The 25,026-nt window shown below is 53.0% G+C and overlaps 11 protein-coding genes across 11 annotated transcripts; 5 read left to right on the top strand and 6 right to left on the bottom strand.

Moving 5' to 3' along the window:
• Nucleotides 1–442: 442 nt before the first annotated feature.
• On the top strand, nt 443–4,054 carry Asppvi_003080 (nuclear import receptor PSE1; the record flags this gene model as incomplete). The annotated part of the gene is made up of 5 exons (XM_043299052.1): nt 443–625; nt 775–997; nt 1,057–1,232; nt 1,294–3,791; nt 3,847–4,054. 5 exons carry the CDS (start codon nt 443–445, stop codon nt 4,052–4,054), a joined length of 3,288 nt encoding a protein of 1,095 aa, XP_043154987.1.
• Nucleotides 4,055–4,350: 296 nt separating this feature from the next.
• On the bottom strand, nt 4,351–5,628 carry Asppvi_003079 (iron-containing alcohol dehydrogenase; the record flags this gene model as incomplete). Its single annotated transcript, XM_043299051.1, has 2 exons — nt 4,351–5,232; nt 5,284–5,628. The coding sequence occupies 2 exons, from the start codon at nt 5,626–5,628 to the stop codon at nt 4,351–4,353; spliced, it is 1,227 nt and encodes a 408-aa protein (XP_043154986.1).
• Nucleotides 5,629–5,947: 319 nt separating this feature from the next.
• Asppvi_003078 (aconitate hydratase ACO2) lies at nt 5,948–8,508 on the bottom strand (the record flags this gene model as incomplete). The annotated part of the gene is made up of 2 exons (XM_043299050.1): nt 5,948–8,302; nt 8,401–8,508. 2 exons carry the CDS (start codon nt 8,506–8,508, stop codon nt 5,948–5,950), a joined length of 2,463 nt encoding a protein of 820 aa, XP_043154985.1.
• Nucleotides 8,509–8,956: 448 nt separating this feature from the next.
• Asppvi_003077 (uncharacterized protein) lies at nt 8,957–10,753 on the bottom strand (the record flags this gene model as incomplete). The annotated part of the gene is made up of 8 exons (XM_043299049.1): nt 8,957–9,118; nt 9,169–9,354; nt 9,410–9,623; nt 9,700–9,866; nt 9,936–10,214; nt 10,277–10,301; nt 10,368–10,449; nt 10,534–10,753. 8 exons carry the CDS (start codon nt 10,751–10,753, stop codon nt 8,957–8,959), a joined length of 1,335 nt encoding a protein of 444 aa, XP_043154984.1.
• A 457-nt stretch (nt 10,754–11,210) lies between these two features.
• rpp1 (ribosomal protein P1) lies at nt 11,211–11,870 on the top strand (the record flags this gene model as incomplete). The annotated part of the gene is made up of 4 exons (XM_043299048.1): nt 11,211–11,279; nt 11,440–11,517; nt 11,621–11,762; nt 11,824–11,870. 4 exons carry the CDS (start codon nt 11,211–11,213, stop codon nt 11,868–11,870), a joined length of 336 nt encoding a protein of 111 aa, XP_043154983.1.
• Nucleotides 11,871–12,602: 732 nt separating this feature from the next.
• On the bottom strand, nt 12,603–13,833 carry Asppvi_003075 (PQ-loop repeat-containing protein; the record flags this gene model as incomplete). Its single annotated transcript, XM_043299047.1, has 5 exons — nt 12,603–12,755; nt 12,807–12,865; nt 12,931–12,980; nt 13,032–13,630; nt 13,714–13,833. 5 exons carry the CDS (start codon nt 13,831–13,833, stop codon nt 12,603–12,605), a joined length of 981 nt encoding a protein of 326 aa, XP_043154982.1.
• Nucleotides 13,834–14,540: 707 nt separating this feature from the next.
• Nucleotides 14,541–16,766, bottom strand: Asppvi_003074 (transcriptional repressor TCF25 family protein; the record flags this gene model as incomplete). Its single annotated transcript, XM_043299046.1, has 2 exons — nt 14,541–16,090; nt 16,130–16,766. The coding sequence occupies 2 exons, from the start codon at nt 16,764–16,766 to the stop codon at nt 14,541–14,543; spliced, it is 2,187 nt and encodes a 728-aa protein (XP_043154981.1).
• Nucleotides 16,767–17,151: 385 nt separating this feature from the next.
• On the top strand, nt 17,152–19,088 carry ptcF (type 2C protein phosphatase ptcF; the record flags this gene model as incomplete). The annotated part of the gene is made up of 3 exons (XM_043299045.1): nt 17,152–17,834; nt 17,887–18,900; nt 18,977–19,088. 3 exons carry the CDS (start codon nt 17,152–17,154, stop codon nt 19,086–19,088), a joined length of 1,809 nt encoding a protein of 602 aa, XP_043154980.1.
• Nucleotides 19,089–20,561: 1,473 nt separating this feature from the next.
• On the top strand, nt 20,562–21,167 carry Asppvi_003072 (uncharacterized protein; the record flags this gene model as incomplete). The annotated part of the gene is made up of 1 exon (XM_043299044.1): nt 20,562–21,167. One exon carries the CDS (start codon nt 20,562–20,564, stop codon nt 21,165–21,167), a length of 606 nt encoding a protein of 201 aa, XP_043154979.1.
• A 240-nt stretch (nt 21,168–21,407) lies between these two features.
• Asppvi_003071 (putative mitochondrial export translocase Oxa2) lies at nt 21,408–22,418 on the bottom strand (the record flags this gene model as incomplete). Its single annotated transcript, XM_043299043.1, has 1 exon — nt 21,408–22,418. One exon carries the CDS (start codon nt 22,416–22,418, stop codon nt 21,408–21,410), a length of 1,011 nt encoding a protein of 336 aa, XP_043154978.1.
• A 508-nt stretch (nt 22,419–22,926) lies between these two features.
• Nucleotides 22,927–24,731, top strand: Asppvi_003070 (alpha-1,2-mannosyltransferase ALG11; the record flags this gene model as incomplete). Its single annotated transcript, XM_043299042.1, has 3 exons — nt 22,927–23,291; nt 23,356–23,491; nt 23,550–24,731. 3 exons carry the CDS (start codon nt 22,927–22,929, stop codon nt 24,729–24,731), a joined length of 1,683 nt encoding a protein of 560 aa, XP_043154977.1.
• Between the last annotated feature and the right edge of the window lie 295 nt (nt 24,732–25,026).

The raw sequence follows: 25,026 nt of genomic DNA, 5'->3' as shown, positions 1-25,026 counted from the left end.
GGATGCCTGAGATTTCCTGATTGGGCCTAGCGCGGTACTCCCATCGATGGCTGGAATTATTTTTTGATTTCTTGAGGCTTCAACTGGTCCATCCCACATCGCTCACGACGCCCTGAATTGTCCCCTCCTGTTCGCCAGCAGGTCCCTTGTCGAGCTGGAATGCTGAGCTTGCACTCGTGCTGTGCATATTTCTGGGTTTGATTATCGTTCTTATCTTGTCTGATCATTAGTCTTCCCCAAGCAGACACCATTCAACGGAGTTGTACCTACCGCTACTGTCCAACCCCCGCCAAAGAAAAAAATAATAACAACCAGAAAAGGGAATACAGTCCCTGTCCACCAGCCCAGCTTCAGCGCTGGATACACACACTCATCACCGTTCCTAAACGGGATACAGTCAATCTACAGCTGAATTATCGTTTTTGCGTGACGAGCGATCAACATGTCGCTGCTCCCACCCGAGGTTCACTCCGCGCTGTCCCAGCTGCTGCGCGCGTTGACCACTCCCGACAACACGGTCCGTACTCAGGCGGAAGAACAGTTGAATAATGACTGGATCCAGAACCGTCCGGATGTTCTTCTTATGGGCCTGGCCGAGCAGATTCAGGGTGCAGAGGATACAGTAGTAAGTGATACAAGTTTCGTCAGGGGACGTGGGGACCGTGTCTGGTGTAGACAGAGGGACCGACTGGAAGCCTTCTGCCCACTATGGACTTGAATCCTATGGCCGCGCCTTGCTGAATTCGACTGATTTTGGTTAATCGTCACCCGCAGACGCGTACATTCGCTGCCGTACTTTTCAGAAGAATCGCGACGAAGACAAGGAAAGACCCAGTCACGAATGAGGCCAAGGAACTCTTCTCAACACTCTCCGGGGAACAGAGACTGGTCATCCGACAGAAGCTGGTGACATGTTTGACGACCGAATCCGGGACTGATGTCCGGAAAAAGATTGGCGATGCAGTCGCGGAGGTTGCTAGACAATACACCGATAACGGTATGCGCAAATTTCATGGGTGATGAAAGGATTCAATAGCTGATAATGGTCTTCTCTAGGCGATCAATGGCCCGAGCTTCTCGGCGTGCTTTTCCAAGCCAGCCAGTCACCCGAGGCAGGTTTACGGGAGGCTGCCTTCCGCATTTTCTCGACCACTCCCAGTATAATTGAGAAGAACCACGAGGATGCCGTTTCAGGCGTGTTCGGCAAGGGTTTCAAGGATGATGTTGTCACTGTATGTTGGGACCCTTCAACATAGCGTTCGCGGGAGTCCCGGTTGACCATTGCGCTTGTAGGTTCGCATCGCTGCTATGGAGGCCTTCGCCTCATTCTTCCGGTCTATCTCCAAGAAGTCTCAGCCCAAGTTTTTCGGACTCGTGCCCGACATGCTCAACATTTTGCCGCCTCTGAAGGAGTCCTCCGAGAGCGAGGAGCTATCTTCCTCCTTCTTGGCTCTCATTGAGCTTGCGGAGGTTTGCCCAAAGATGTTCAAGACTATGTTCAACAACCTGGTCAAGTTCAGTATTAGTGTCATTGCCGACAAGGACCTCAGCGACCAGGTTCGCCAGAATGCCTTGGAGTTGATGGCTACCTTTGCCGATTACGCCCCCTCGATGTGCAAGAAGGATCCCGAGTTTGCTCAGGAAATGGTCACCCAATGTTTGAGCTTGATGACTGATATTGGAGTCGACGACGACGATGCTTCGGAATGGAATGCGTCCGAGGACCTGGATTTGGAGGAGAGCGACCTCAACCATGTCGCTGGCGAACAATGCATGGACCGTTTGGCCAACAAGCTCGGTGGCCAGGTTATCCTTCCGGCGACCTTTGCTTGGATCCCCCGCATGATGTCGTCCTCTGCTTGGCGTGATCGCCACGCGGCGCTGATGGCCATCTCCGCCATTTCCGAGGGTTGCCGTGACCTGATGGTCGGTGAACTCGATCAAGTGCTGGCCCTGGTTGTCCCTGCTCTCCAAGACCCTCACCCGCGTGTGCGTTACGCCGGCTGCAACGCCCTCGGCCAGATGAGCACCGACTTCGCCGGAACGATGCAGGAGAAGTACCACAACGTCGTGTTGAACAACATCATCCCCGTTTTGGATAGTGCTGAGCCACGCGTTCAGGCCCACGCGGCCGCTGCTCTGGTCAATTTCTGCGAAGAAGCGGAGAAGAAGGTACTCGAGCCGTACCTTGCTGATCTCCTGAGACACCTTCTGCAGCTTCTGCGCAGCGAGAAACGTTATGTGCAGGAACAAGCACTGTCCACTATTGCCACGATTGCCGACTCGGCGGAGAACGCCTTTGATCAATTCTACGAGACTTTGATGCCATTGCTCTTTAACGTCCTGAAGGAAGAGCAATCCAAGGAGTACCGTCTGCTGCGTGCCAAGGCTATGGAGTGCGCAACTCTGATTGCCCTGGCCGTGGGCAAGGAGAAGATGGGACAGGATGCGTTGAATCTCGTGCAGCTGCTCGGCAACATCCAACAAAACATTGTCGATGCGGACGACCCGCAGTCGCAATACTTGCTCCACTGCTGGGGCCGTATGTGCCGCGTTCTTGGTCAGGACTTTGTCCCTTACCTGCCAGCTGTCATGCCTCCTCTTCTGACGGTTGCGGCTGCCAAGGCCGACATTCAGCTGTTGGATGATGAGGACCAGATTGACCAAGTTGAACAGGACGAGGGCTGGGAGTTGGTTCCCCTGAAGGGCAAGATCATTGGTATCAAAACCAGCGCATTGGAAGACAAGAACACCGCCATCGAGCTGATTACCATCTACGCTCAGATCCTGGAGGCTGCTTTTGAACCCTTCGTGCTGGAGACGATGGAGAAGATTGCCGTGCCTGGACTCGCCTTCTTCTTCCACGATCCTGTGCGGGTTTCCTCCGCCAAGCTCATCCCCCAGCTCTTGAACTCATACAAGAAGGCGCACGGTGTGCAGTCTCCCGGATTCGCTGCGATGTGGAACAGGGTAGGTGAGAAGATCATTGAGGTTCTGAGCGCCGAGCCCACTGTGGACACCCTGGCGGAGATGTACCAGTGCTTCTACGAATCCGTCGAAGTGGTTGGCAAGAACTGCCTGAGCCAGCAGCACATGGAAGCGTTCATCGAATCTGCCAAGTCCACGCTGGAGGATTACCAGGTCCGTGTGAAGGCTCGTCTTGAGGAGCGCGCCGATACGGAGGAGGGTGACGAAGAGGACCTCGACTACGAGTACGCAGTTGAGGATGATCAGAACCTGCTGAGCGACATGAACAAGGCATTCCACACCATCTTCAAGAACCAGGGCACGACCTTCCTGCCTTCATGGCAACGCTTGCTGCCATTCTACGACGCGTTCATCACCAGCCAGGACCCTACCCAAAGGCAATGGGCTCTCTGCATCATGGATGACGTGCTCGAATTCTGCGGCGCCGAGTCGTGGAATTACAAGGACCATATCATGCAGCCCTTGGCCGCGGGTCTGCGCGACGAGAATGCCGCCAACCGGCAGGCGGCGGCTTACGGAGTCGGCGTTGCCGCTCAGAAGGGTGGCCCTGCCTGGAGCGACTTCGTCGCAGCCAGCATCCCCAGCTTGTTCCAGGTGACGCAAATCAACCAGGCTCGTACCGAGGAGCATGTGTTTGCGACCGAGAACGCCTCGGCCAGTATCGCCAAGATCCTGCACTATAACCCCAGCAAGGTGCAGAATGCGCAGGAGATCGTGGCGAACTGGATCAACACACTTCCTATCACTTATGATGAGGAGGCTGCGCCATACGCTTATTCCTTCCTTGCCCAATTGATTGACCAGTACGTTTGTTCCTCATTCGGTGATGTGATCTCTGATTGACTGACCATTGAACAGACAAAACCCGGTGGTGATTTCGAATGCCGACAAGGTGTTTGGATACATCGTGCAGGCTCTGGAAGCCGAGACGCTACAGGGCCAGACGGCAGGACGCGTGGCCAACTCGGCGAAGCAACTGGTGGCCGCTACAGGGCTGAATGCAGAACAGATCCTGGCAGGAGTGAGCCCTGACAACCAGGCAGCGGTGCGAAGCTACTTCCAGTGAGCCTTTATAATATATCTTTTTGTTTTTCCTTTTTCTCTCTCGGTATGAATCTGATATGCACGCAAGTATATGAATACAACTGGCAGTTATGATTTGTCGTTTGTTATTTCCTTTATTCCTGTGATGAGTCTCTATACAGCGTTGTGCGAGAGTCCTGATCCCTCGAGGGATTATCTATCTCGTGAGTTACAAACCATGACTTTGGATTGAAATAGACAGTATGTTTGTCCTGTGGTAAATCATAGTCGGTAATGTGTCATAAAATCATCAACGTACGGCTTTATAATAGCCACAAATCACTCCACGACCATCTCCAAGATCTCCAGCACTTGTCCCTTCTCAGTCAACGGCACGGGATTAGTCTTGCACCAGCGATCATGCAGACTGTTGGCCGCCAGCTCGTCCAGCGCATCCCGGCCCACCCCGACCTCCTTCAACGAGCGCGGCATCCCCAGCTCCCGAATGATCGCATCCAAGACATCCCCCAGATCCGCCGACGAGCCATCGACGCCCCGATCGCGCAGCACGCGCGCCACCTCGGCGTTCTGCACAAGAAACTGCCGCACCCGCTCCTGCTGTTCACGATTGGCGCCGTGCCTTGCGTTGAACTTGCACACAGCCGGCAGCAGGATACAGCTCGTCTCGCCGTGCCCGACCCCCAGCGGGCCCAGCTGATGGCCGATCCCGTGGCTGGCGCCCAGCTCGACCGACCCGCCCGTCAACGCCGCCATGGCGTTCACAGCGCCAAGCTGGCACTGCAGGCGCGCGTCGCGGTCGGCACGGTCACGCCTGCACCGCAGCAGACCCGGGACGAGCAGCTCCAGCGCGTGCGTGGCGTGCGCGTCTGTCGATTCGGTGGTGCCGGTCGTGGCGCACAGCGTCTCGACGCAGTGGTCTACGGCGCGGATGCCCGTGCTCAGCCAGATGGCGGGCGGGGTGGTGGTTGCGAGGTCCGGGTCGAGGATGACGAGCTGGGGCCCGCGCGTCGGCGCCTGGAAGGCGTGCTTGCGGCGGGTGGTGTCGTCCGTTGCGCCGGCGAAGTTGGAGTACTCACCTGCGGAGAGGGAGGTGGGGATGGAGATGATGGGGATGGTGGGTGGACGGATGTCGGCGCGTTGGTCTGGACCCGCGGCTAGAGTGGCCAGGTCGGAGGCCGTCTGGACGTTGTTTGCAAGAGCCTGCGCTCGTTAACTACTTTACTTCATACTGATTGTGCCGGGGGGGAATACCAATGCGACCACCTTGGCTCCGTCGGTTAGGCTGCCTGCGCCCAACGTCAAGAGCAGATCGGCCTCAGCGCGGCGCGCATCGTGCACGATTTCCAGGACTTCAGACCATAGGGTATGGCTCTGCATGCCGATCCGGCGGCCTACGACCTTTTCCGGTCCTAGCGCCGCTGTCAGACGGTCCAAAGCATCTGTGTTGCGGGCCAGCGAGCCCGAGCAGATGATGTAGATTTTTGAGGCCCCAAAAGTGCCGACGACATGGTGGGCGGCGGCGGCGGGGAAGGGGATTCCGTATGAGAGCAGAGGACGCGGCCGGTCGGCAAAGGCCGGACGGACTGTTTCTGGCATTTCGATTATGGACGGCGTTCTGGAGGGGAAAAACTCTGTATAATCAGGGCTGAAGTATGTATAATCAGTGATGAACAGAAATTTAATACAGTTGCAGGCTGAATTCAGGTCAGACGTGGGGCTGGGGAGATTCCTTGATTTCTAAGCTCAAGCAAATAATGTCGACTGTAAGATTGCATCATGCATCATGGTGCAGAATTGAATTCAAACTGTTTGATTGGATATCTTATAACAGACAGAATGTACATACACGCGAACGCCTCCAATACCCAGAGATGTATACAACTTCTTTTTGGTCCAATTATCACCGGTATATAAATCACTGGTGGGCCCGCTTGGCCAACAAGTTCAAGGCACTTCCCGCCAGGATGAAGCCACACTGGTCCTTGCTCAGAGTGTGATTGACTGGAATCGTCAGCTTCTCGCCATTCTTCTTGGTAACCTGCAGCTGGATTGATCCCTGACCGCCGGACTGCAGTGTCTCGTACAGTCCGACAGTGTTGACCTGGTCGCATGCGTCGATGCGGTCGTAGTCGGCCTTGTCGGCGAACGTCAGGGGGACCACACCCTGCTTCTTCAGGTTGGTCTCGTGGATGCGAGCGAAGCTTTTGGCCACGATGATCCGGCCGCCCAGGTACCGCGGCTGCAGCGCCGCGTGTTCACGCGCGCTACCCTCGCCATAGTTGTCCTCAGCCACGACCAGCCATTCAATGCCGTCGGCCTTCCACCGAGCTGCGAGGTCGGGAATCGAGTGCTTGTTGCCAGCGTCGTCGTACGCAACGTTCGTCTCACCCGTGGCAGCGTTGACCGCCCCGATCAGAGTGTTGGCGGAGATGTTGGGCAGGTGACCCTTGTACTTCAACCACGGACCGGCCGCGGAGATGGTGTCGGTTGTGCACTGACCCTTGACCTTGTACAGGACCTTCAAGCCGGACAGTTCGCCTGCAGGAAAGGGTGCGAATGGCTCCAGCAGAGCGAGACGTTCAGAGGTGGGGGAGACAATGACCTCCACGGAACCGTCAGGGACACCAGCGCTGGGCTGGAAGGCAGGGTTGCCGTCAGCGAACCCAGCACTAGGGAGATCAGAGCCTTGGGGAGGACGGAACTTGAAGTCTTCACCGCTCGGGGTCTTCAGAGTGTCTGTCATGGGGTTGAAGGTGGTGCTGCCCGAGTAGGAAAGGGCGGTTACAATCTCCGGCGACGCCAAGAAGTTCATAGTGCGTCGGTTGCCATCGTTGCGTCCGGGGAAGTTACGGTTGTAGGAGGTGAAGATTGCATTGTCCTCACCCTTGGCGACACCATCAGTTCGCTTCCACTGCCCGATGCAGGGTCCGCAGGCGTTGGCCAGAACGGTACCGCCGGCCTCGGAGAAAGAAGACAGGGTCTGGTCACGGTCCAGAGTGGCCCGAATCTGCTCACTGCCGGGCGTGATGAAGAAGTCCGCCTTGGGCTTCAGGCCAGCCGCCGACGCCTGCTTGACCAGGTCCTCGGCGCGAGTCATATCCTCGTAGGAACTGTTGGTGCAACTACCGATCAATCCAGCACCAAGAGTCTCGGGCCACTTGTTCTCGCGGACGGTGTTGGCGAAATCCGACAGACGCACAGACAAATCCGGGGTGAACGGTCCATTGACGTGAGGCTCCAGCGTCGACAAGTCAATAGTGATCACCTGGTCGTACTCTGCACCATCATCGGCCCGCAAAAGGTTCTTAGGGCCCGATGCAGCAATCTCGGCCGCCGCCTCGGCCACATGGCCTCGGTGCGTGGCCTGCAGGTAAGGAACCATGCTAGGGGAGAAGGGGAAGACCGAGGTGGTGGCTCCGACCTCCGCACCCATGTTGCAACAGGTAGCCATACCGGTGCAGCTGAGCGTCTCGACACCGGGTCCATGATACTCGATCACATAGCCGGTACCACCGCGGACGGTGAGCTTACCAGCCAGGTGCAGAATGATATCCTTGGGAGAGGCCCAGCCGCTCAGCTTACCCTCAAGACGCACACCAAGAATGCGAGGCGCCTTCAATTCCCAGGGAGCATCCACCAATGCATCCACTGCATCTGCACCACCGACACCGATAGCGATAGCTCCCAAACCTCCCGCGTTAGGCGTGTGGCTGTCGGTACCCAGCATCATCAGGCCAGGAGCGGCGTAGTTCTCTAGCACACTCTGGTGGATGATACCCGCACCGGGGGGCCAAAACTCAATACCGTAGCGCTTGGCGGCGCTCTCAAGGAAGTCGAACACTTCCCGGTTACCCTGGATAGAGGCAGGCAGATCGGTGTCCGCGCCACGCTCACCCACGATCATATGGTCACAGTGAATACTGGCGGGCACCGCGGTCGACGGCAGGCCACAGGACATGAACTGCAACAACGCCATCTGGGCCGACGCATCCTGCATCGCCACTCGGTCGGGCTTCAACTTCAGGTTGGCCTTGCCCCGAATGTCTTTTCCATTGTTAGTGCCTGTCAATAGGGACTCTTCCGCATTGTCCAGATGGGCGTAGAGGATCTTCTCCGCCAGGGTGAGGGCCCGCGAGGATCCCAACACCTTCCGAACCTGCTCGAGATTGCGCACAATCTTAGGGTAAGGCGGCATGCGTGAGGCGGAGGCCTCAGTGGCTAGGCCACGTCGTGCGAACAATTGTTGCGGGGGAAGGCATTTCGGGGCCAGCTATGGGGCAGTGGAGTTAGTCATAGTAGAGAAAAGCACTTTTCTCTGGCGTAGTCATTGCATCCAGAAGCCATTGACAAAGCACGAGGAAAACTTACCCTGCGAGAGGCGGTAGCCCGCTGCCAGACAAGCTGCCTCACCATCTTGACGCCCTGTGGAAGAGTGGATTGCGGAGAAAGAAGACGACGCTCGGTAGATGGCAACATTTAATGCCCTTTTTTCTGCTGCTTTTCGGCTTACTTATTTGGCTGCAATCTGATTGGTCAGGACTGCGCCGATGCCGGGGCTGGCGTAGATCTTACAATACGTTACGGTAGGACAGCGACCTAAATCAAGGATAAGGTATTATCCAGATAATTACGCAGCTAGTGTTTATAATTACCTGGGAAAGTTTTAAGTAGGCACGAAGTAGTTATTAGGTATTGGAAGAAAAGATCATAGATAGAACTCTTGTCATCTACCTTAATCAAGGTTGCACAATGGCGAAAGATCATCTCTGTTAAAAGAGTCATATCATCCCAAAAGCGCCCAGACAAACGCCTGAACTAAAATATGAGGAGAAAAATTGAAAACATCGACGAGAGAACCTCCAAATCTCAACACTTGGTACAAGAATGAAGGGTACAACATACAAGGAATATAAGCAGCAAAGAATTAAGCGCTGGTCCTCTCTTCCTCCTCAGGTACAGCCGCCCGCAGCTCCCATACGATATCATAGCATTCGGCCAGCAGCGCATTGACGCTGCCCTGTCCTTCGGGAATGTCGTTTCCCACGTAGAATTTGCCGTCAACTCGCATGTTGTCAATGGAGTTGAGCTGTACGATGTCAACTTCTGTCTCTTGCTGGGAAGCTGGGGGTCACTTACCTTCATACTGTAAGGGTACAATTCTCGAGAATTTGAGACACCTCCGGACTCTTTGACTTCCAGGAGACATCGTCGCAAGGTCTGCAACTGATTGTAGACTGGCAGCAAGGCCTCAGATACGGGTTCCGAAGAGATCAAAAGTGCGTAGATATAGGCGTAGCTCCTCCGAATGAGGTATAGTAATGTCTGCCAACAATCAGTAACAAGCCCCATCCAGACTTTCCGGGTGCTTAATCCTTACACGCTGCGCATGGATATCTGCCGGATGCCCTTCAGCATCCACGAAATTTCCATCGACCCGAGCTTCATCAATACGGTCGAGTTTCCGCTGATATCCGAAAAGGTCGGTTTCCCGAAGAGACCAGGCCTGGGTTACGGAGAGTCGATCCAGCTGATTACGAATCTCAAGCAGTCGTTCGTATTGGTCGCGGAAGCGCTCGTCAATCTTCCCCTCTCTGTCAATCAAAGAGTCAGTCACTCGGTCACTACCCGCCATGGCAAGAGCCTAGGCAGAGAAATGGGCGGGCTGACCGTTCCAGTACAATCTCGGTCCAACGCCAGCACCGGTCCAGTAGTTGTTTGACCCCCTCTTGCCCTTCTAGGGGCTTACCATCTGCTCCAACGAAGTTACCGTCCTTCATTGTGTCTTGGATCTTCGTCAACTGCTTCCGAAGATTGATCACTTCCGTTGCGGAGAACTAGAAACCACGCACCATTAGCTTGTTCACTCACTCCCTCAAAAAGACACGCCAAATTTCAGGGACTACCTTTGATCGAGTATTGGCTGCCGCTGTCGACCGCAAGACTGAAACAAGTGTCTCATGGGTGGGTGCTAGCTCAGGGTTCATGGCTTCAAGCCCGCTCCGCAACTTATCTAACTTCAATTGACACTGTTCAAGTCGACTTTCCAAGAGCGTCATCAGAGCTGGGGAATATGCGTCTCGACCACGCTCGACTGTCTCCTTCATGTTGGTCAGGGTCTTGGTGATCGAGCTGAGATCTTTCGAGCTATAAAAGCCAGCCTCTTCAAGGTGATCAAGCAGGCGCTAGTCGAACGGGTCAGGAACAGAATAATATGGCGGAGACAGCTGAAAAGGGACCGCTATACCTTGATTGTTGTTGCAAGCGAGTATCTATCGTCAGGTAATGTTAGTTCAATCAAAGACAGAACGGCGTTTCAGATAAGTCAGTAAACATACACTGCGGGAGCCTCATTATTCCTTCCCACAGTCAAGAACAGTAACGAGATCAATTGAAAGCAGTCGTCGAGTACGTAGTCGACTAGAATCGATCAAAGATCTCAATCGTTAGCCCATCTTTCGCCAGACCGAATATATCACGCGCAAGGCCCACTCAGATGCTAACGTCGGTTGTGTGTCAGCCGGCGGTCCTGTTCCTTCCGCACAGCATTGAGCTTTTCCACCTCGGAGATCACTTCTTCGTATAGCGGGAGCACATCGCGAGACTTGATATACGACGACTTGTCTTGTTTTAGCAGCAAGAGTGCATCTCTGGTGCGGAGAAGACGCTCCAGGATCGGCTGCTCCTTCGGGTCGAAAGGGACGGGGACGGCGGGTGAGTCCATGATGCCAATAGCAGAAAGAAAATGATATGAAAATGTCGAATCGATTCAAAAGGTCGGCTAGTGGCACAGATTCCGAAAATTATGCACCAGTGCAAAGAAAGAGTTGGCCGTGTGGAGTAGAGAAGTGTAAAGATATCGGATAACCCCTCTAGCTAGCTAGTAGTAGATAGTGATTGGAAGCCGTCGGAATGAGGAGGGGTGTTTCTATGATGGCATCATCCTTTCCCAATTGGGCCTAGGCCAAAATCACGGGAAAGCTTTGGTACTAATCCCGATCGGGACAGCCCTAAGCGAGGGCTTTTGCACCAAACACACAACTTCCGCTCTGGGAACAAGTGCCAGCCCGACCATCTCCATCGACAAGACAGTAGAAAAAAAGTCTCCGTCTTCCTCTTCCTCTCTCCTCCTATCCCCATCCCTCTCGAGACTCCCAGTCAAGTCCAACCCGTCGACCACCATGTCTACTGCCGAGCTCGCTTGCTCCTACGCCGCCCTCATCCTCGCCGATGATGGCGTCGAGATCACCGTACGTATTGGTCCATGAATTTCTCGAAAATCTGCGGCATGGAATCGGCAAACAACTTTGGATGGATTGCACGAAAAAGAGGAGGAGAATTCAGAAACGGCAACGAAACTGGAAGGCAAACAAGGAACTAGGCTGATTGATGGTTTTTCTTCGATTATAGGCCGACAAGATCCAGACCCTCCTCGGTGCTGCTAAGGTCGCTGAGGTTGAGCCCATCTGGACTTCCCTCTTCGCCAAGGTAAATACTGCATCACCTTTTCGCAACAGTCTTATGTGACAATGGAACGAAAAATTGGGCGCGGGATCTGGACAAACGCTTACGCTGTGACTTCTTTTTTCAGGCTCTTGAGGGCAAGGATCTGAAGGATCTCCTGACCAACGTCGGCGCCGGTGGTGCCGCCGCCCCCGCTGCCGTTGGCGGTGCTGCTGCCGCTGGTGGTGCCGCTCCCGCCGAGGCTGCTGCTGAGGAGAAGAAGGAAGAAGGTAAAGATTCGAAACTTTTGAGACAGAGCTCCGCGAACAGGGACGCTGATCGTTCGTACAGAGAAGGAGGAGTCCGACGAGGACATGGGCTTCGGTCTGTTCGACTAAACGTCCTAATCCGTTCGACGTTGTTTTTTCTTTTTTTCCTCGTTTCTCTCCTATCTCCTTACACTACTCGAATCTCTTGTACCCGATACAACGCGACTGCACGAAGACCAAAAAGGGAAAAAAAGAAGAATCAAACGGACAAGGACATCTGGTGGGACTGGGCGCTTTGCTTGCATGATGGGTTCCGTCGTGACAGAGGTACCGGTACGGATGACGCTAGGATTTCGGGCCGTCAAGTAAAGGGAGAATTGGCATATCCATATCTGCCGAGGGCGAGATCGTTGTGGCCGCCCTCGGTTAGAATCATAATAGGTTCTCAGAAAAAGTTTTTGCCATTTGCTTGTTGCTAGATTACTTTTCTAGCATAGTTGCCCAGTTCTCATGCTATGTCTGTCATGCGACCATGAACAAAGGATTCCTTCTGCTGCAATTGTCACCAATCGTATACACCTTGTAAATCCCTGTGTCCTCATGTCGCCTCGCGCAGTATACAACGTATAAGTTCTTAATATACACCGTTGTAGCAATCTTGCAGTCAACCGAACCACCAACGCCGTGCCAAATCCGCAGAACATACTCCGTCACTCCTGGAAGGAAAACGAAAGAAACAACAGAACTTTTGTCGGAATACAGTGCAGGAAATGACATGATATAAAAGCAAAGCATACTTGGGGTAGTATATCAACCGCTGCTGAGCCATAAGGGCATATCCTGCAGGGAAGAGCGAGGATATCACGACACTGCAGTTGTGAGCTGAGGACTCTGCTCTGCGTAAAGGCGAAATTGTGCGAAAATGACCACGTCCTCTACCATCGTGCCCAAAGAGCCAATTAGCCAGGGTAGGTTTGTCACAACGTAATTCTTTTCCGTTGAATGGCAGAGAATCTGTGAATGGTTAGATCGGCAGTGAGGTAAGATGAGTAGCCTACTACTTACGCCAGCGCCATAGGTTAGATTGCCCATCAAAGACAGGATGAAGAAAAGCAATGAAAGTCCTTATGAAAAGATCAGTAAATAGGGTCTTTCTTATGTGAATGGTCTTGAAGTTCAAGGCACGTACCTTCGCATGACTTGTCGCAGTAGTTCTTGTAGATTTGAGGAAGTCGCGCACTAGTAGCTTACTGTCAGTCCAGCTCCGTTTCCGTCAGAAAGCACACTCACCCCAGATAACAAACGGCACTGATATATCCCAGCACTTGCGCGCCAGCTGCCATGTCCACGCCCCCGTCACGCTCCTCCGGAGCTGGTTTCCAGACCCCCGTCTGCCAGGCGACCGTCCAACCGGCCATGCCGATGACGCAGATTGCCAGGACACTGCTGAAGTTCTTCATCCAAGCACTCCGGCCAACCTCGATGTCCTCGACAATATTAGCTAGAGCGTCGTCAGGGTGACTATGACCATCCCGTCCACTACGCTGCGACGCCATAGATCGGCGTCGCAAAGCAGGACCCCGTTCTAGGGTATCGCTGAATCGACGGCCGAGTAAAGGGGTTGTCGGGTCGGGGGTGACGGTGGAGGAGCGCCGACGACGGAGGAGGGTCTCGCGACGAGCATTGCGGGTTTTGTAGTAGAGACATTGCGTGATGAGCACGCCATCCGCAATACAGAAATAGACTGCAATGGCCACAATGACGGGGACGAGACCGGCCCAAGCGCCTCCGATCAGGTTGGTGATATCGCCAATGAACCAGACGAAGAGGAAGAGGAGCGAGATGGCTTCAGCATTGCCATTACAGTAGTTTTCAATGAGTTGGGGAACCTGCACAGGGTTGCGATCAGCATTGAACTCTTGTTTGTCTCGTGCGAACGGTTGATTGCGATATCCAGGCCAGTGAGCCATACCAGTAAGAAAATCCAACAGGTCAAGGAGATAGAACCCAGAAGACCAGAGGCAGCTTCACGCGGTGTTATCGGGACATAATTTTCCACAGGCATATCTTCCCGGGCCAGTAAGAGGGACATTGTGATTCTGCGACCCGAGTCCTGTGATTGCAGAAAGGAACGCGAGCGAAGGGACAATCAATGACACAGAGATTAAGCTTGGAAAAGTTTGAGTGCCAATCGACGCCGTCTCGAATCGGAACGAGTCTAGCACATTGATATCGTAGTCACTAGCCGAAGTACGTCCAGCGTTCAAAGCCGTAGGAAATGTGAAACAGTAAGAGGTGAGTCTTCAAAGCGAAGGATGAAGATTTTCCTTGATGAGAGTCTATATTAATAGCAGCTGTTAGTACCTCTCTACTAGATCCCGTTTGGTGATCGCATCCGATAAGAGATTGTGACTAAGCAAGCACTGGGATTGGCTGTCAGACACCAAGGCATTTCTTTGTCACCGTGAAATTGAAGTCATTCCGTAACTCTGTAATCTCAAGAGTGTATATTTGGACGCTGCTTCCTGTAGTTCATATTTGCTTGTTTTGTGTGCCAAAGCGTGAGGCATCTATATATATATATGTAGATGTAGATGTATATGGTGCTGAGTCCTGTCGCCGCGGAAGTATATATCCGGACGAACATATCCGCAGAATGACTGATACTACAACATTATGGCTACGTTGCCTTGAAAGACGGTTGAGCAGTATACTTCAGGCCAGGCCGGGAGAAGCCGGCCGACATTTATTGCTATACAGGGTATATACAACCAATTTGACCGAGACCAGGAACTGTGATCAGATTTCGTCCTCCTCGTCATATTGCTGAAGTTCAAGCTCGTTCTCGAGCATATCAACAACCATATCACCCATAATCTCCCTAATTCGCCCATGAAGCAACTCTTCTCGTGCGTCATCCGGCTGCACAGCATCCAGAGCGTCTAGATACTCCGTCAAGGGAGAGTAGTCGACCACATCGCCCCAGTTACCACGATCGACCCCGTACTGATTCAGAAAGGCTTGCAAGCTCTGCATACCATCTCCCAAAAGCCACTGCTCTAGTGATGCTCCCTGGTCGGCCATAGGATGTCGGCGCTCGCCACCAGCTTCCTCCCGATCGTTATCGGATAAGACATCGTCGCGGATCTCTCCATTGTCGTCCCCGCGGAATCGAGGAAAATGAAGCGCTCCGTTGTTCAGCTGGTCTAGCAGATCGCGAAGCCATTGTGGTCGGCCTACTTCTGGCATCTGCGCCAAGTAGGACGGCGTTGGGTCCGATTGCTGGCGATGAGCCTCGGAGTCGTAAGGCGGGAGAGGATCAGATGCCGAGATTCGCCCCGAAACAAAGCGTCCAGGCAAATGTGTTGTGACACGCGGGATATCCGAGAGAACGACATGGCGTGCAATGTCTAGGGTGATTTCCGGAGGTTCGATGGGCTCTTCATCCTCTGGAAGAGTGTCGGCGATTTCCACAATCAGAGAGACCGCCTCAGGGGTATTCCAGAGGTCCTTGGCTCTGGCAATATAGAGTTCAGTGAGCAACTCGTGGGCGTCCGTCGGAGGCATCTTGCCCCATATACGCTTGGGCATGGGTTGAATATCTAACTCCTGCGCAAGCTTACAGAATACCCATGGATATCTCGACATCGCGCGGCGCAGCTGCTCGCGGCATTCCTTTGGCTTATTCAGCCGAAGATATGCCAGTGCAAGTGAGCATTGGATATTGGGCAACAGCGCCCAGTCCTCACTCAGTCTAGTTTGTGTGCACAAATCGACAAAGTGTGAGTATTCTCTGCCCCGGAGCGCGAGATGGTCGATCAGAAGCCTGATGCAATATGGGTCGTCATCATTGAGGCCCAGCAGTAGCTTAGCCCATTCGTATGCTGTCCTCCATGTTCCTTTCATCCCTAGATTCGCAATATACCTCCAACCCACAAGCCATAGCTCACGATTTGCCATGTGGACAAAGTCGAGTTTTGCCTGACCTTCCTTTAAGCGATTGCCAAACGACGAGTGAGCCGAGCGCCCGATATTGAACAGGGCTCGCTCGAGGAGATCAGCGGAAACGGCATGATCGCCCTGATGTTTTGCTATCTCGGACACTTGAAGGAGAGTAGAGATGTGGTACGGGTTATATTGCAACAGGTGTATCATTCGTTGCGGATCCATGGACTCGACGCACATATCAAATTGTCTTTGCACGTCTGTATACGCAGAGTTGTGGACAATCTGGTATTTCGTAGCTCCACTGGGTAGTTTTTCTACCAGCTCCATTCCCAAACCACCACTGGGAGCGCGTGGCCACTCATCTTTTCCCTGCATGAGAACATTCCGCCGCTGCGTAGTCCCTGCTAGGCTTAGACCTTTGCTGGCAGGACTATACCTACCAGTCAAAGCGCGCCCGAGATCAACCATTTCCCTATTTCTATCCCTCCTGCGGCCCGTCCCAGATTCTTCGTCGAAACTCTCCAATACCACATTCCCAAATAACCTTCGCATCTCGTTCATGGCGTTGAGGAATTTAGGTTCAATCGAAAGCAGCTCTTCTGGTGTTCTGGGGAACGATGCGCAGCGGACATCCTCTGGGGACACAGCTGCAGCCTTTTGGCTGTCAGTACCCTTGGATTCAACAGCTAGTTCCTTCAGAGCTCGATCGATCTCGTCCAGCTCATCGTCTGACTTGGCACCGGCCGCTCCTCCTGTGGCCGTAAGCTTTGCCACCGCCGCCTTTTTCTTCTTGTTCTTCTTTTTCTTCTTCTTACTAGAATCCGCGGATTTTGCGGGGACAGGGACATCTTCTGGCGGGTGAGTCACCGTCTCTTCGATATCGTGATCAGACTCGCGCTCCTCATCCTCATGGTCACCAGCATTGAGAAGATCAAAAGCATTCAGCTTCGGCCTTGAGGGCTGGATTATCGGCTCGTACTCATCCAACTCATCGTTGTCTTGCTCCGCTTGTAGGTGGGCTTTTTGCAACTCTTGTTCGCGAAGCTTCTGCAGCTTGCGAATCGCTCGGGAGGACATTCAGGGTCGAGTTGCGGAGGACGATGAGACTCTATGCCAGTGATATCCAACCTTAAAATGCTTTGATGGCAATCAATCCTCGAATGATCAATCTCTGGCAGATATTTGGACAAGAACGAAGACCGCAGACATGACGACACAGCCCGCTTAGGCTTAGTGCGGGACCACGTAGATTGCTGTACGATACCTTACCAAGTTAACCCAATATTACCTTACCATACGATACGATACGCTATCTATCACATGACGTTATCATCTCCCCTGGGACCGCTCTCCATGTTTCTGGAGATCCAACAGTCAGGGCCAAAAACACCATTCCGCTTTTCCGTACCAGCCTCGCTGGATCCTACGGTTTCTTAATTGTCTGAACGTTACCGCAAGTTCAATGCGTCGCCTGGCCCTCCAGACTTTCCGTACTGCCCGTCGTGTACCAGTATGGAAGGTCGGCGCTAGGAAACCGTGCGCTGTGTCGTTCTCCCATAATCAGCCTCTAGGTCTCCGGCTCTCCTCCCGTGGACGACATCCCTCCTTCATTCCAGCGACCTTGCAGTCATCGATGCATCTCCGAAACTTTTCTCTTGCGGTGATATCGACGGTCGTCGCATCTGGCGCTTGGTACGCTTATCAGGGTAGCAACTCTCCGCAGAGCTCTGTGACAACCCCATCGCAGACACGGTCGATAGCTACAGACGCATCTTCAGGAGCGCACGGTGAAGAATCCGCGGAATCTACCAGACGTGCGATCCTCGTGGATAATGACCAGTTCTACACGGCAACACTATCTGGAGACCAGCCTCTTTACAAGCAGACAGACGATTCCGACCGCCGAATTCTAGAGATGTTGACGCCTGAACAGGCGACACAGAAGTTGAGGAGGAATGAGCAGTCTTTTATGGTGAACCGGGGCAAAGGTGTCGTGCGATACGATGTGGTCCAGGTGCCGAGCAACTCGCCGATCGAGGATGATCATGCCGAGAAGATTGTCGAGGTGCCTTCCTCTGTAGCTGCGGCGAACGAAGGCGAGTCGACTAGTGATTGGATGTTCTGGGCTGTGTTTGATGGTCATTCGTAAGGCTGCTGCCTAACAACCCATACCTGCAAATTCTAACGTCTGAGCTAGGGGATGGACAACCTCCGCCAAACTTCGCAATGTCCTGATTTCATACGTGGCCCGGGAGCTGAACACTACCTACAAGGCTGCCGCCACCAATCCTTCGCTTATTAGCCCATCATCCGAAGCTGTGGATGCGGCAATCAAGCAAGCCTTTGTCCGCCTTGATAACGATATCGTGCATAGTAGTGTCGATAAGGTCCTCAAATCCAACTCCCGCCGAGCCGCTGCCGAGCTGCTTGCCCCCGCTCTCTCCGGATCCTGTGCTCTGCTTGCATTCTATGACTCGCAGTCCAAAGACCTCAAGGTTGCCTGTGCTGGTGACTCAAGAGCTGTTCTTGGCCGCCGTGGACCTACGGGAAAATGGACGGCAACACCGCTTTCTGAGGACCAGACTGGCGGCACCCCCTCAGAGATGAACCGTCTGCGGGAGGAACACCCAGGCGAACCGAATGTTGTGCGTAACGGAAGAATTCTCGGACAACTGGAGCCTAGCCGTTCCTTTGGAGATGCATTCTATAAGTGGAGCAAGGAGACCCAGGAAAAAATCAAGAAGCAGTTTTTCGGAAGGACCCCTCACCCACTGTTGAAGACTCCTCCTTATGTCACCGCCGAACCTGTTATCACGACCACAAAGATTGAGCCTAGTAAGGGTGACTTTGTAGTCATGGCTACGGACGGCCTCTGGGAGATGCTGAGCAATGAAGAAGTCGTTGGCCTTGTGGGCCAATGGGTTGACCAGCAGCGATCTGGCAACAACGGAACCAATAAGGCGTGGCTGCAGAGCTGGTTTGGCATGGACGACAAGCATCTGCCCGTAGAGGCACCCAAGGAGACGACCACCGAAGGCCAGCGCCGTCCGATCCGTCAGCAACAGTACGACATTTCGGGCGTTGCAAGTCGTTTTGTCGTAGAAGACAAGAACGCGGCAACTCATCTCGTGCGCAACGCGATGGGTGGCAAGGACAGGGACATGGTTTGCGCTTTGCTCACACTCCCAAGTCCGTACTCCCGCAGATACCGGTAAGTAATACTCCTCTATCTCTTGCACTTTGCTCTGTCGTCCCCCTCTTTGAAAATGAACTCACAAGTTTGCCAGCGACGACATTACCGTGGAGGTCATCTTCTTCGGCGACGGTCCTGACAACCGCACCATCACTGTCAACCAGGAAGCCAGCGCGTCTGAGGAAAACCAGAAGGCCAAGCTATGATAGCATCGATATCTTATCGAACCAATGGCATCCAATTTACATTTTCCTCTAGCGCAGGGACGCCGTTTTCTTCTACATGGTCTTCACTTTCTACTGTCTGTTTCTGGGGAGGATACCATCGGATGAAATTCTCCACGGGCTCTCTTGGGTTGGACTGAGTTATTTTCCAGTGCATATGCTGGCGTGGTTCTTGGGTTCTGGCGTTGATGACACTACTGCAGCGGCAATACTCATAAATTGCTTAGCATGGTAGATTTGCAATATGAAGGATATGATTCTGGTCTAGGAGTACCCTACTCCAAGTACCTTTGATCAAGGCTGAATATAAATCCTAACGCGCAGGGAAAACCATTCCACTAAGAAGATCCATCGATAGGTTAAGAAAAATAAATAGACAGAAAATAAGAATCCAAAAAAAAATTCACTCGTGAAGTCATCTGAGCGTGGCAGCGAGGCTATTTACTATGAGTCACGTGGACCCACGCGCAGGGAAAACCATTCCACTAAGAAGATCCATCGATAGGTTAAGAAAAATAAATAGACAGAAAATAAGAATCCAAAAAAAAATTCACTCGTGAAGTCATCTGAGCGTGGCAGCGAGGCTATTTACTATGAGTCACGTGGACCCACGTGGGTCTGGAGAGCAGTGAAGCCACGTGAGGAGTCATGCCCTGAAGCACCTCAGTGAGTATAGATCTGAGGAAGTCAAGGTATCCTCTATCTTTGCTCAGGAAGAGAGTTTAAGGACTATGTTTAAGGTGCTGGCCTCTAGGCCTTTGCTTAGGGGACCTCTCTTTAAAGTTTTCAGTTGGATGTAATGCTGATAGGCGTCTACTATTAGTGTATGCAGACTGATCTTGGATAGAGATGGCTAAGGTTCTCAAGGGGGTAGGAAGGTAAGTATAGTGAATTTAGACTTCCACTTCTAGTAGATAGAAGGGGGAGAGAGCACTATACTACTCTGCAACGACATCATATAGAGGATGGTGTCGTCTCAGACGGCGTCAATCACGACCCGTTTGGGACAGGGGCGAGCAAGTTTCTCCAAGCACAGTGACTATTGCTTCCTGAACTTTTGCCGCACTTCTCTCATACCCYTCCTATTCATGTCCTGATTCTTATCCCTCTTCTTTCTCAACCTCGGAGTCTTTTCTCTTCCAGACACGTCGTCAAGCTGACAGTGCTTTTTGGAAGAAGCAAGTTGAAATCTCCTTGTTTTGGAATTGCTCACATACTGCAGCTAGCTCGAAAATTCGTAGGTGCCCAGTTGTGTCTTCTGTTGACTAATTGTCCTGGTCTGTGATCTTGCCCGTTGACAATTCCCATAAGGTCGTTCCTTCAAGGCTGTGTCTTTGCCATCCGAAGTCAGAGCAGCATTCAACCGTTCAACCTGGTAGGTCATTGATCCCGGCTAATAGAGTTCCGAGTTCCTCAGCTGATTCGCGGTACATTCTGTAGAAGAGCAGTACAGACATGGAAGATCTCAGATGGGAGGAGGATGAGTTCCTCAACTTTTGGGTCACATACAACGCCGGAATCGAGCATCTTGCTCTTGCGTCCCCAGAGGATAATTCTGAGAACGCACAGTCTCCAGCCAAAAAAGATGCTGGAGCTGATAACGAAAATGACCAAGATCTCAACAACCCTGGACTCGGAATTGAGCTTCACGACGATGTCACTGAAAAGGAGAATAACGGATGCCACATTCCGGCCGGAGTCAACCCAGCGACTGAGAACGCGAATGTTCAAGTCCCAGAGGAAACTGACACTGTATCCGAAGACAGAGGTGGGGTCCCAGTCGAATCTGCTGCACCTGACGGTCCAATGACGCGTGAGGAGATCATTCTTAAATGGCTATCTGGCCTCAGACATGACCCTGACCCACTTTTTACTGTGGACGACAGGAGCCCTCAAGAGCTTGACAGCAGGGCGCGCGATACAGTGGAACAGGAATGGGGTCAGGGCTGGGCTCGCACTCGACGAGCAACTGGGGTTCCTCGGCAAATTCCAAACTACCGGTTCTTTGACTACACAAGCGGCACGTACAGCAACTTGCACGGAGCTCCGCCGCCTGAGTAGAGAGTGACCTGAGCCTGGTCATCGGATGCAAGCGCCACATGCCTGAAGCTCGTTAAGGAGGCATCAGCACGAGCGGACAGCCATTTTGACTCGTGTGGCCCTGAGAGGCCTTCTCTGCTTTGGCCCTTCTTCCACCTATCACTGGTGATCTAATTCTTGCATGCTTGGCTCCATCTGTGTTCTCCATTTCGTTCATCATAGATGGTTGGCCATCCGCGCTCCGGTGACAAGCAATCTTGATCATTTTTTCAGCGAAGACGTCTTTTCACCTAGTTGAGGATAGCCGATATGAATCTGTCTCCAGGGCTCTAGGAGTGGCTTTGACAACATGTACCTCTCCAGTAAGAAAGTTTGCAAAGTAGCAATATTCGTACTGCTTATCCAGTATATCATGAGCGCAGAAGGCATCTCGTACAGATAGGACGAGACGCCAATATTCAAGGCAAGTGCCTGGACCAGTACCCTGATACCACGCACAGTCAGGTTCTTTGCAATCTCGATCCGCGGTAAGTCAGCCATGTCAGAAAGAGAGGGAGCCTTCCACCCAGCACGAATGTTGAGTATGATTGACAGAGTGAGTGCAGCTGGAAGAATGCCAGTTGAGTCTCCAGCCAAGAGGTCGGGGAACCAGAGAGCTCCTTCAGTGGCCAGCGACGGTTCGACCGCCAGGTGAACCGCGGTGCTTGGCTCTGTGGAGGACGGTTCAACCAGGGAGAGGAGGTACGGTACAAGACCCTTGTTGTTCCCAGACATGGCTCGGAGGCTCTCCATAACTGAGATCCATATCGGTATCTGCAGGAAGCTGGCAGGTTTCCAGAATCGGGGCACGTTCCATCGCTTGTGCAGTTCCTTCCGCTTTGCCTTGACCTTTGTCGCCAACTCTCGGATTGCCTCTCTCGGGAGGATTGGGTTATCATTCTCGGCATCAACACGCTTTTTGATTTGCGCTTGAAAATGTTTCCTCCATGAATGAAGTAGCGGGGCTAGATCTCGTTCCTTGCGGGCTTGGACTTTGGTGTACATCTGCAGCGGCATCGCAACGGAGGTTCGGACGATCAAGGCGGTCAATGGGATGGACAAGGCCCATGGGAGGCCACTGATCGAATGAACAGCATGAATGAAACTCGACGAAACGTCCAGCACTTCATTAATAAAAGGAGATGGCCTCGTGGGATGGAAATGCCGTATCTGCTGGGCTACCCGTTTACCGGAAGTATGCGGCGAACGGAGCGAAGGACGAAGCGGTCTCATCGTTATGGACAGCTCAATTGCTGAAAGAGGTAATTGGAACACAGTTGAACGAGAGACTTAGAAGAAAATATTTATTCCGCGGAAAGAGAATGAGAGGAGATTAATATACACTTACAATGGAGCAGTACATGTGCTCTCCGCAAGCTCGGGAAAAAACAAAGCGATGCTCCAAAGCTTCAGTAAGCATATCACGTGGCGTTTCGAGTTACAATACCTGACAGCACCTACCTTATAGGTAAGGAATATCAAACCAAACAGGACAGGACATTACATACATTACATACACTGTCTAAGGTACAACTGTTATCATCAGGTGTTATCATCAGGTGTTTGTTATCGACAGCTGCTATCGATAGGGAACTGCTAAATAATACAGCTGCTATTTTGAGCCGAATATGATCAGTCGGTAGTCGTCAGCCGGACATCCCACCCATTCATCATCTTCTGTCCTCGACTCCCCGATCTACAAGAAAATACCATTGACTATGTCTCTTGTTTTGAGTCAATCATGATGCTGTTTCTGTTAAAGACATTCCTCTCACTTCTCGCCCTCCTTGCGACCTGCGTCCTCCTCCCCCAGCTCCCCTTGGGGGTTCTCCGCTTCGTGCTCCGTGGTGTCGGATGGATTATTCAAAAGAGGACACGGTCTCGCAGGGAGTTTCTGATCTCGAGAGTTCGAGCGGATGAGGAGGAGCAGCTGGTAAAGCGGCCCAAGTCGTCTCCAAGGGGAGAGGATGAGGACTGGGAGAAGGTTGATAGCTCGAGTTCCAGCTCCGCGACAGCTGGCCCCAGTAAGAAAGGCGGGAATAGGGGCGCCAAATGTCCAGAAGATGCAGACTGGGAGGGTATTGTTGGATTCTTTCACCCTTTCTGGTAGGAGGAATTTCAGAAGCTACACCAGTGAGCAACATTGGCTGACCAATCCTCGTTGACTTAGTAACGCTGGCGGAGGAGGAGAACGTGTTCTTTGGGAAGCTGTAAGAGCCACGCAACGGCGGTGGCCCAAGGCAATCTGTGCTATATATACTGGTGACCACGAGGTCAACAAGACGGCCATGCTAGAGAGGGTAGAGGTGAGTCTAGCCGGTCTATTTACGAAGGACTCGCTGACTCAAGGACCAACCCCTGCAGAACCGCTTCAATATTCAACTTCATGCGCCCACTGTTGTTCTGCTCTATTTGACTACACGTAAATATGTCCTGAGCAGCATGTATCCGTACATGACGCTTCTGGGACAGTCTCTCGGGTCTCTGGTGGTTGCCTATGACGCCTTCAACCTGCTCGTCCCGGATGTGTTCATCGACACCATGGGCTACGCATTTACCCTTGCGTTCTGCAAGCTGCTTTTCCCCTCTGTCCCTACAGGTGCATACGTCCACTATCCTACCATCTCGACCGACATGCTTCAATCTCTGGATGACAGCACCGGCCTAAAAGGGGTCAATGCGGGTGCAGGTAAGGGGTTCAAGGGCCAGGTCAAGCGCAAGTACTGGCTGGCATTTGCCCGTCTCTACGGTTGGGTCGGAGGCCATGTTGACGTTGTCATGTGCAACTCTTCCTGGACATCGGCCCATATCCGGGCCATCTGGGGCTCCGCACGGACGCGCAGGACCTTCAAAGAGCCCACCGTCATCTTCCCGCCCACGGCAGTGTCCGAGATCGAGTCGACCATCACTGTCGATGAGGACTCGGAGCGCAGCCGGGAACCCATCATCCTGTATATCGCTCAATTCCGGCCTGAGAAAAACCACCCGCTGGTCCTGCGCTCGTTCGCCCGCTTCCTCAACGAACGCAAGAAGAACCCTGCCTCGGCCGCTCTCCCCCAGCCCAAACTGGTCCTCATCGGTTCCGTCCGTCACTCCAGCCCGGACGAAACGCACATCTATAACCTCCGCCTGCTGGCCCACGAGCTCCGCATCCGCGACCACACCACCTTCATCTGCGACGCAAGCTGGCCCACCATCCTGTCGCATTTGCGGTCCGCCTCAGTCGGCGTTAACGCCATGTGGAACGAGCACTTTGGCATCTGCGTCGTCGAGTACCAGGCGGCAGGCCTGATCAGCGTCGTCCACGACTCCGGCGGCCCGCGCGAGGACATTGTCATCGACCTCGGCGACGGGGCGACGGGCTTCCGCGCCTCAACCGAGGACGAATTCGCAGCCGCGTTCGAGGCCGCCCTGGCCCTGCCGGCGGAGGAGAAAGTCGCGATGCGCCAGCGCGCCCGCAAGTCCGCCCTGCGGTTCACCGAGGAGGAGTTTTCTCAGAAATGGATCGAAGAGATTGGGAAGTTGGTCGAGATGCGCCGCCGATGAATTGCTAGACCCGGGTTGAGGAGTAACCTCCATTCCGGATTGTGTGTTTGTGTATACCTTACTCGACAATTTTTATTTCCCCTCGCAATGTTGTATAAGCTTAAGCTTAGCTGCCGAGATCAGTATAGATGTTGTCATAGTTCATACTCTGGGCTCGACGACAAGCTCTAATTCAGTCTACGATCGTCCCACCAGGCATTTAAATCGAAGGTGAAAGGTTCAATTTCTACCCCGACATTCAGCCCAATCAATCGAAGACCGAGTCCATTCTTAGTTCAGAGTATCCTGACAAGAG

Source organism: Aspergillus pseudoviridinutans, assembly GCF_018340605.1.
Source record: "Aspergillus pseudoviridinutans IFM 55266 DNA, scaffold_2, whole genome shotgun sequence".
Lineage (NCBI taxonomy): Eukaryota > Fungi > Ascomycota > Eurotiomycetes > Eurotiales > Aspergillaceae > Aspergillus > Aspergillus pseudoviridinutans.
This window is presented reverse-complemented; position numbering and strand designations above follow the sequence as displayed.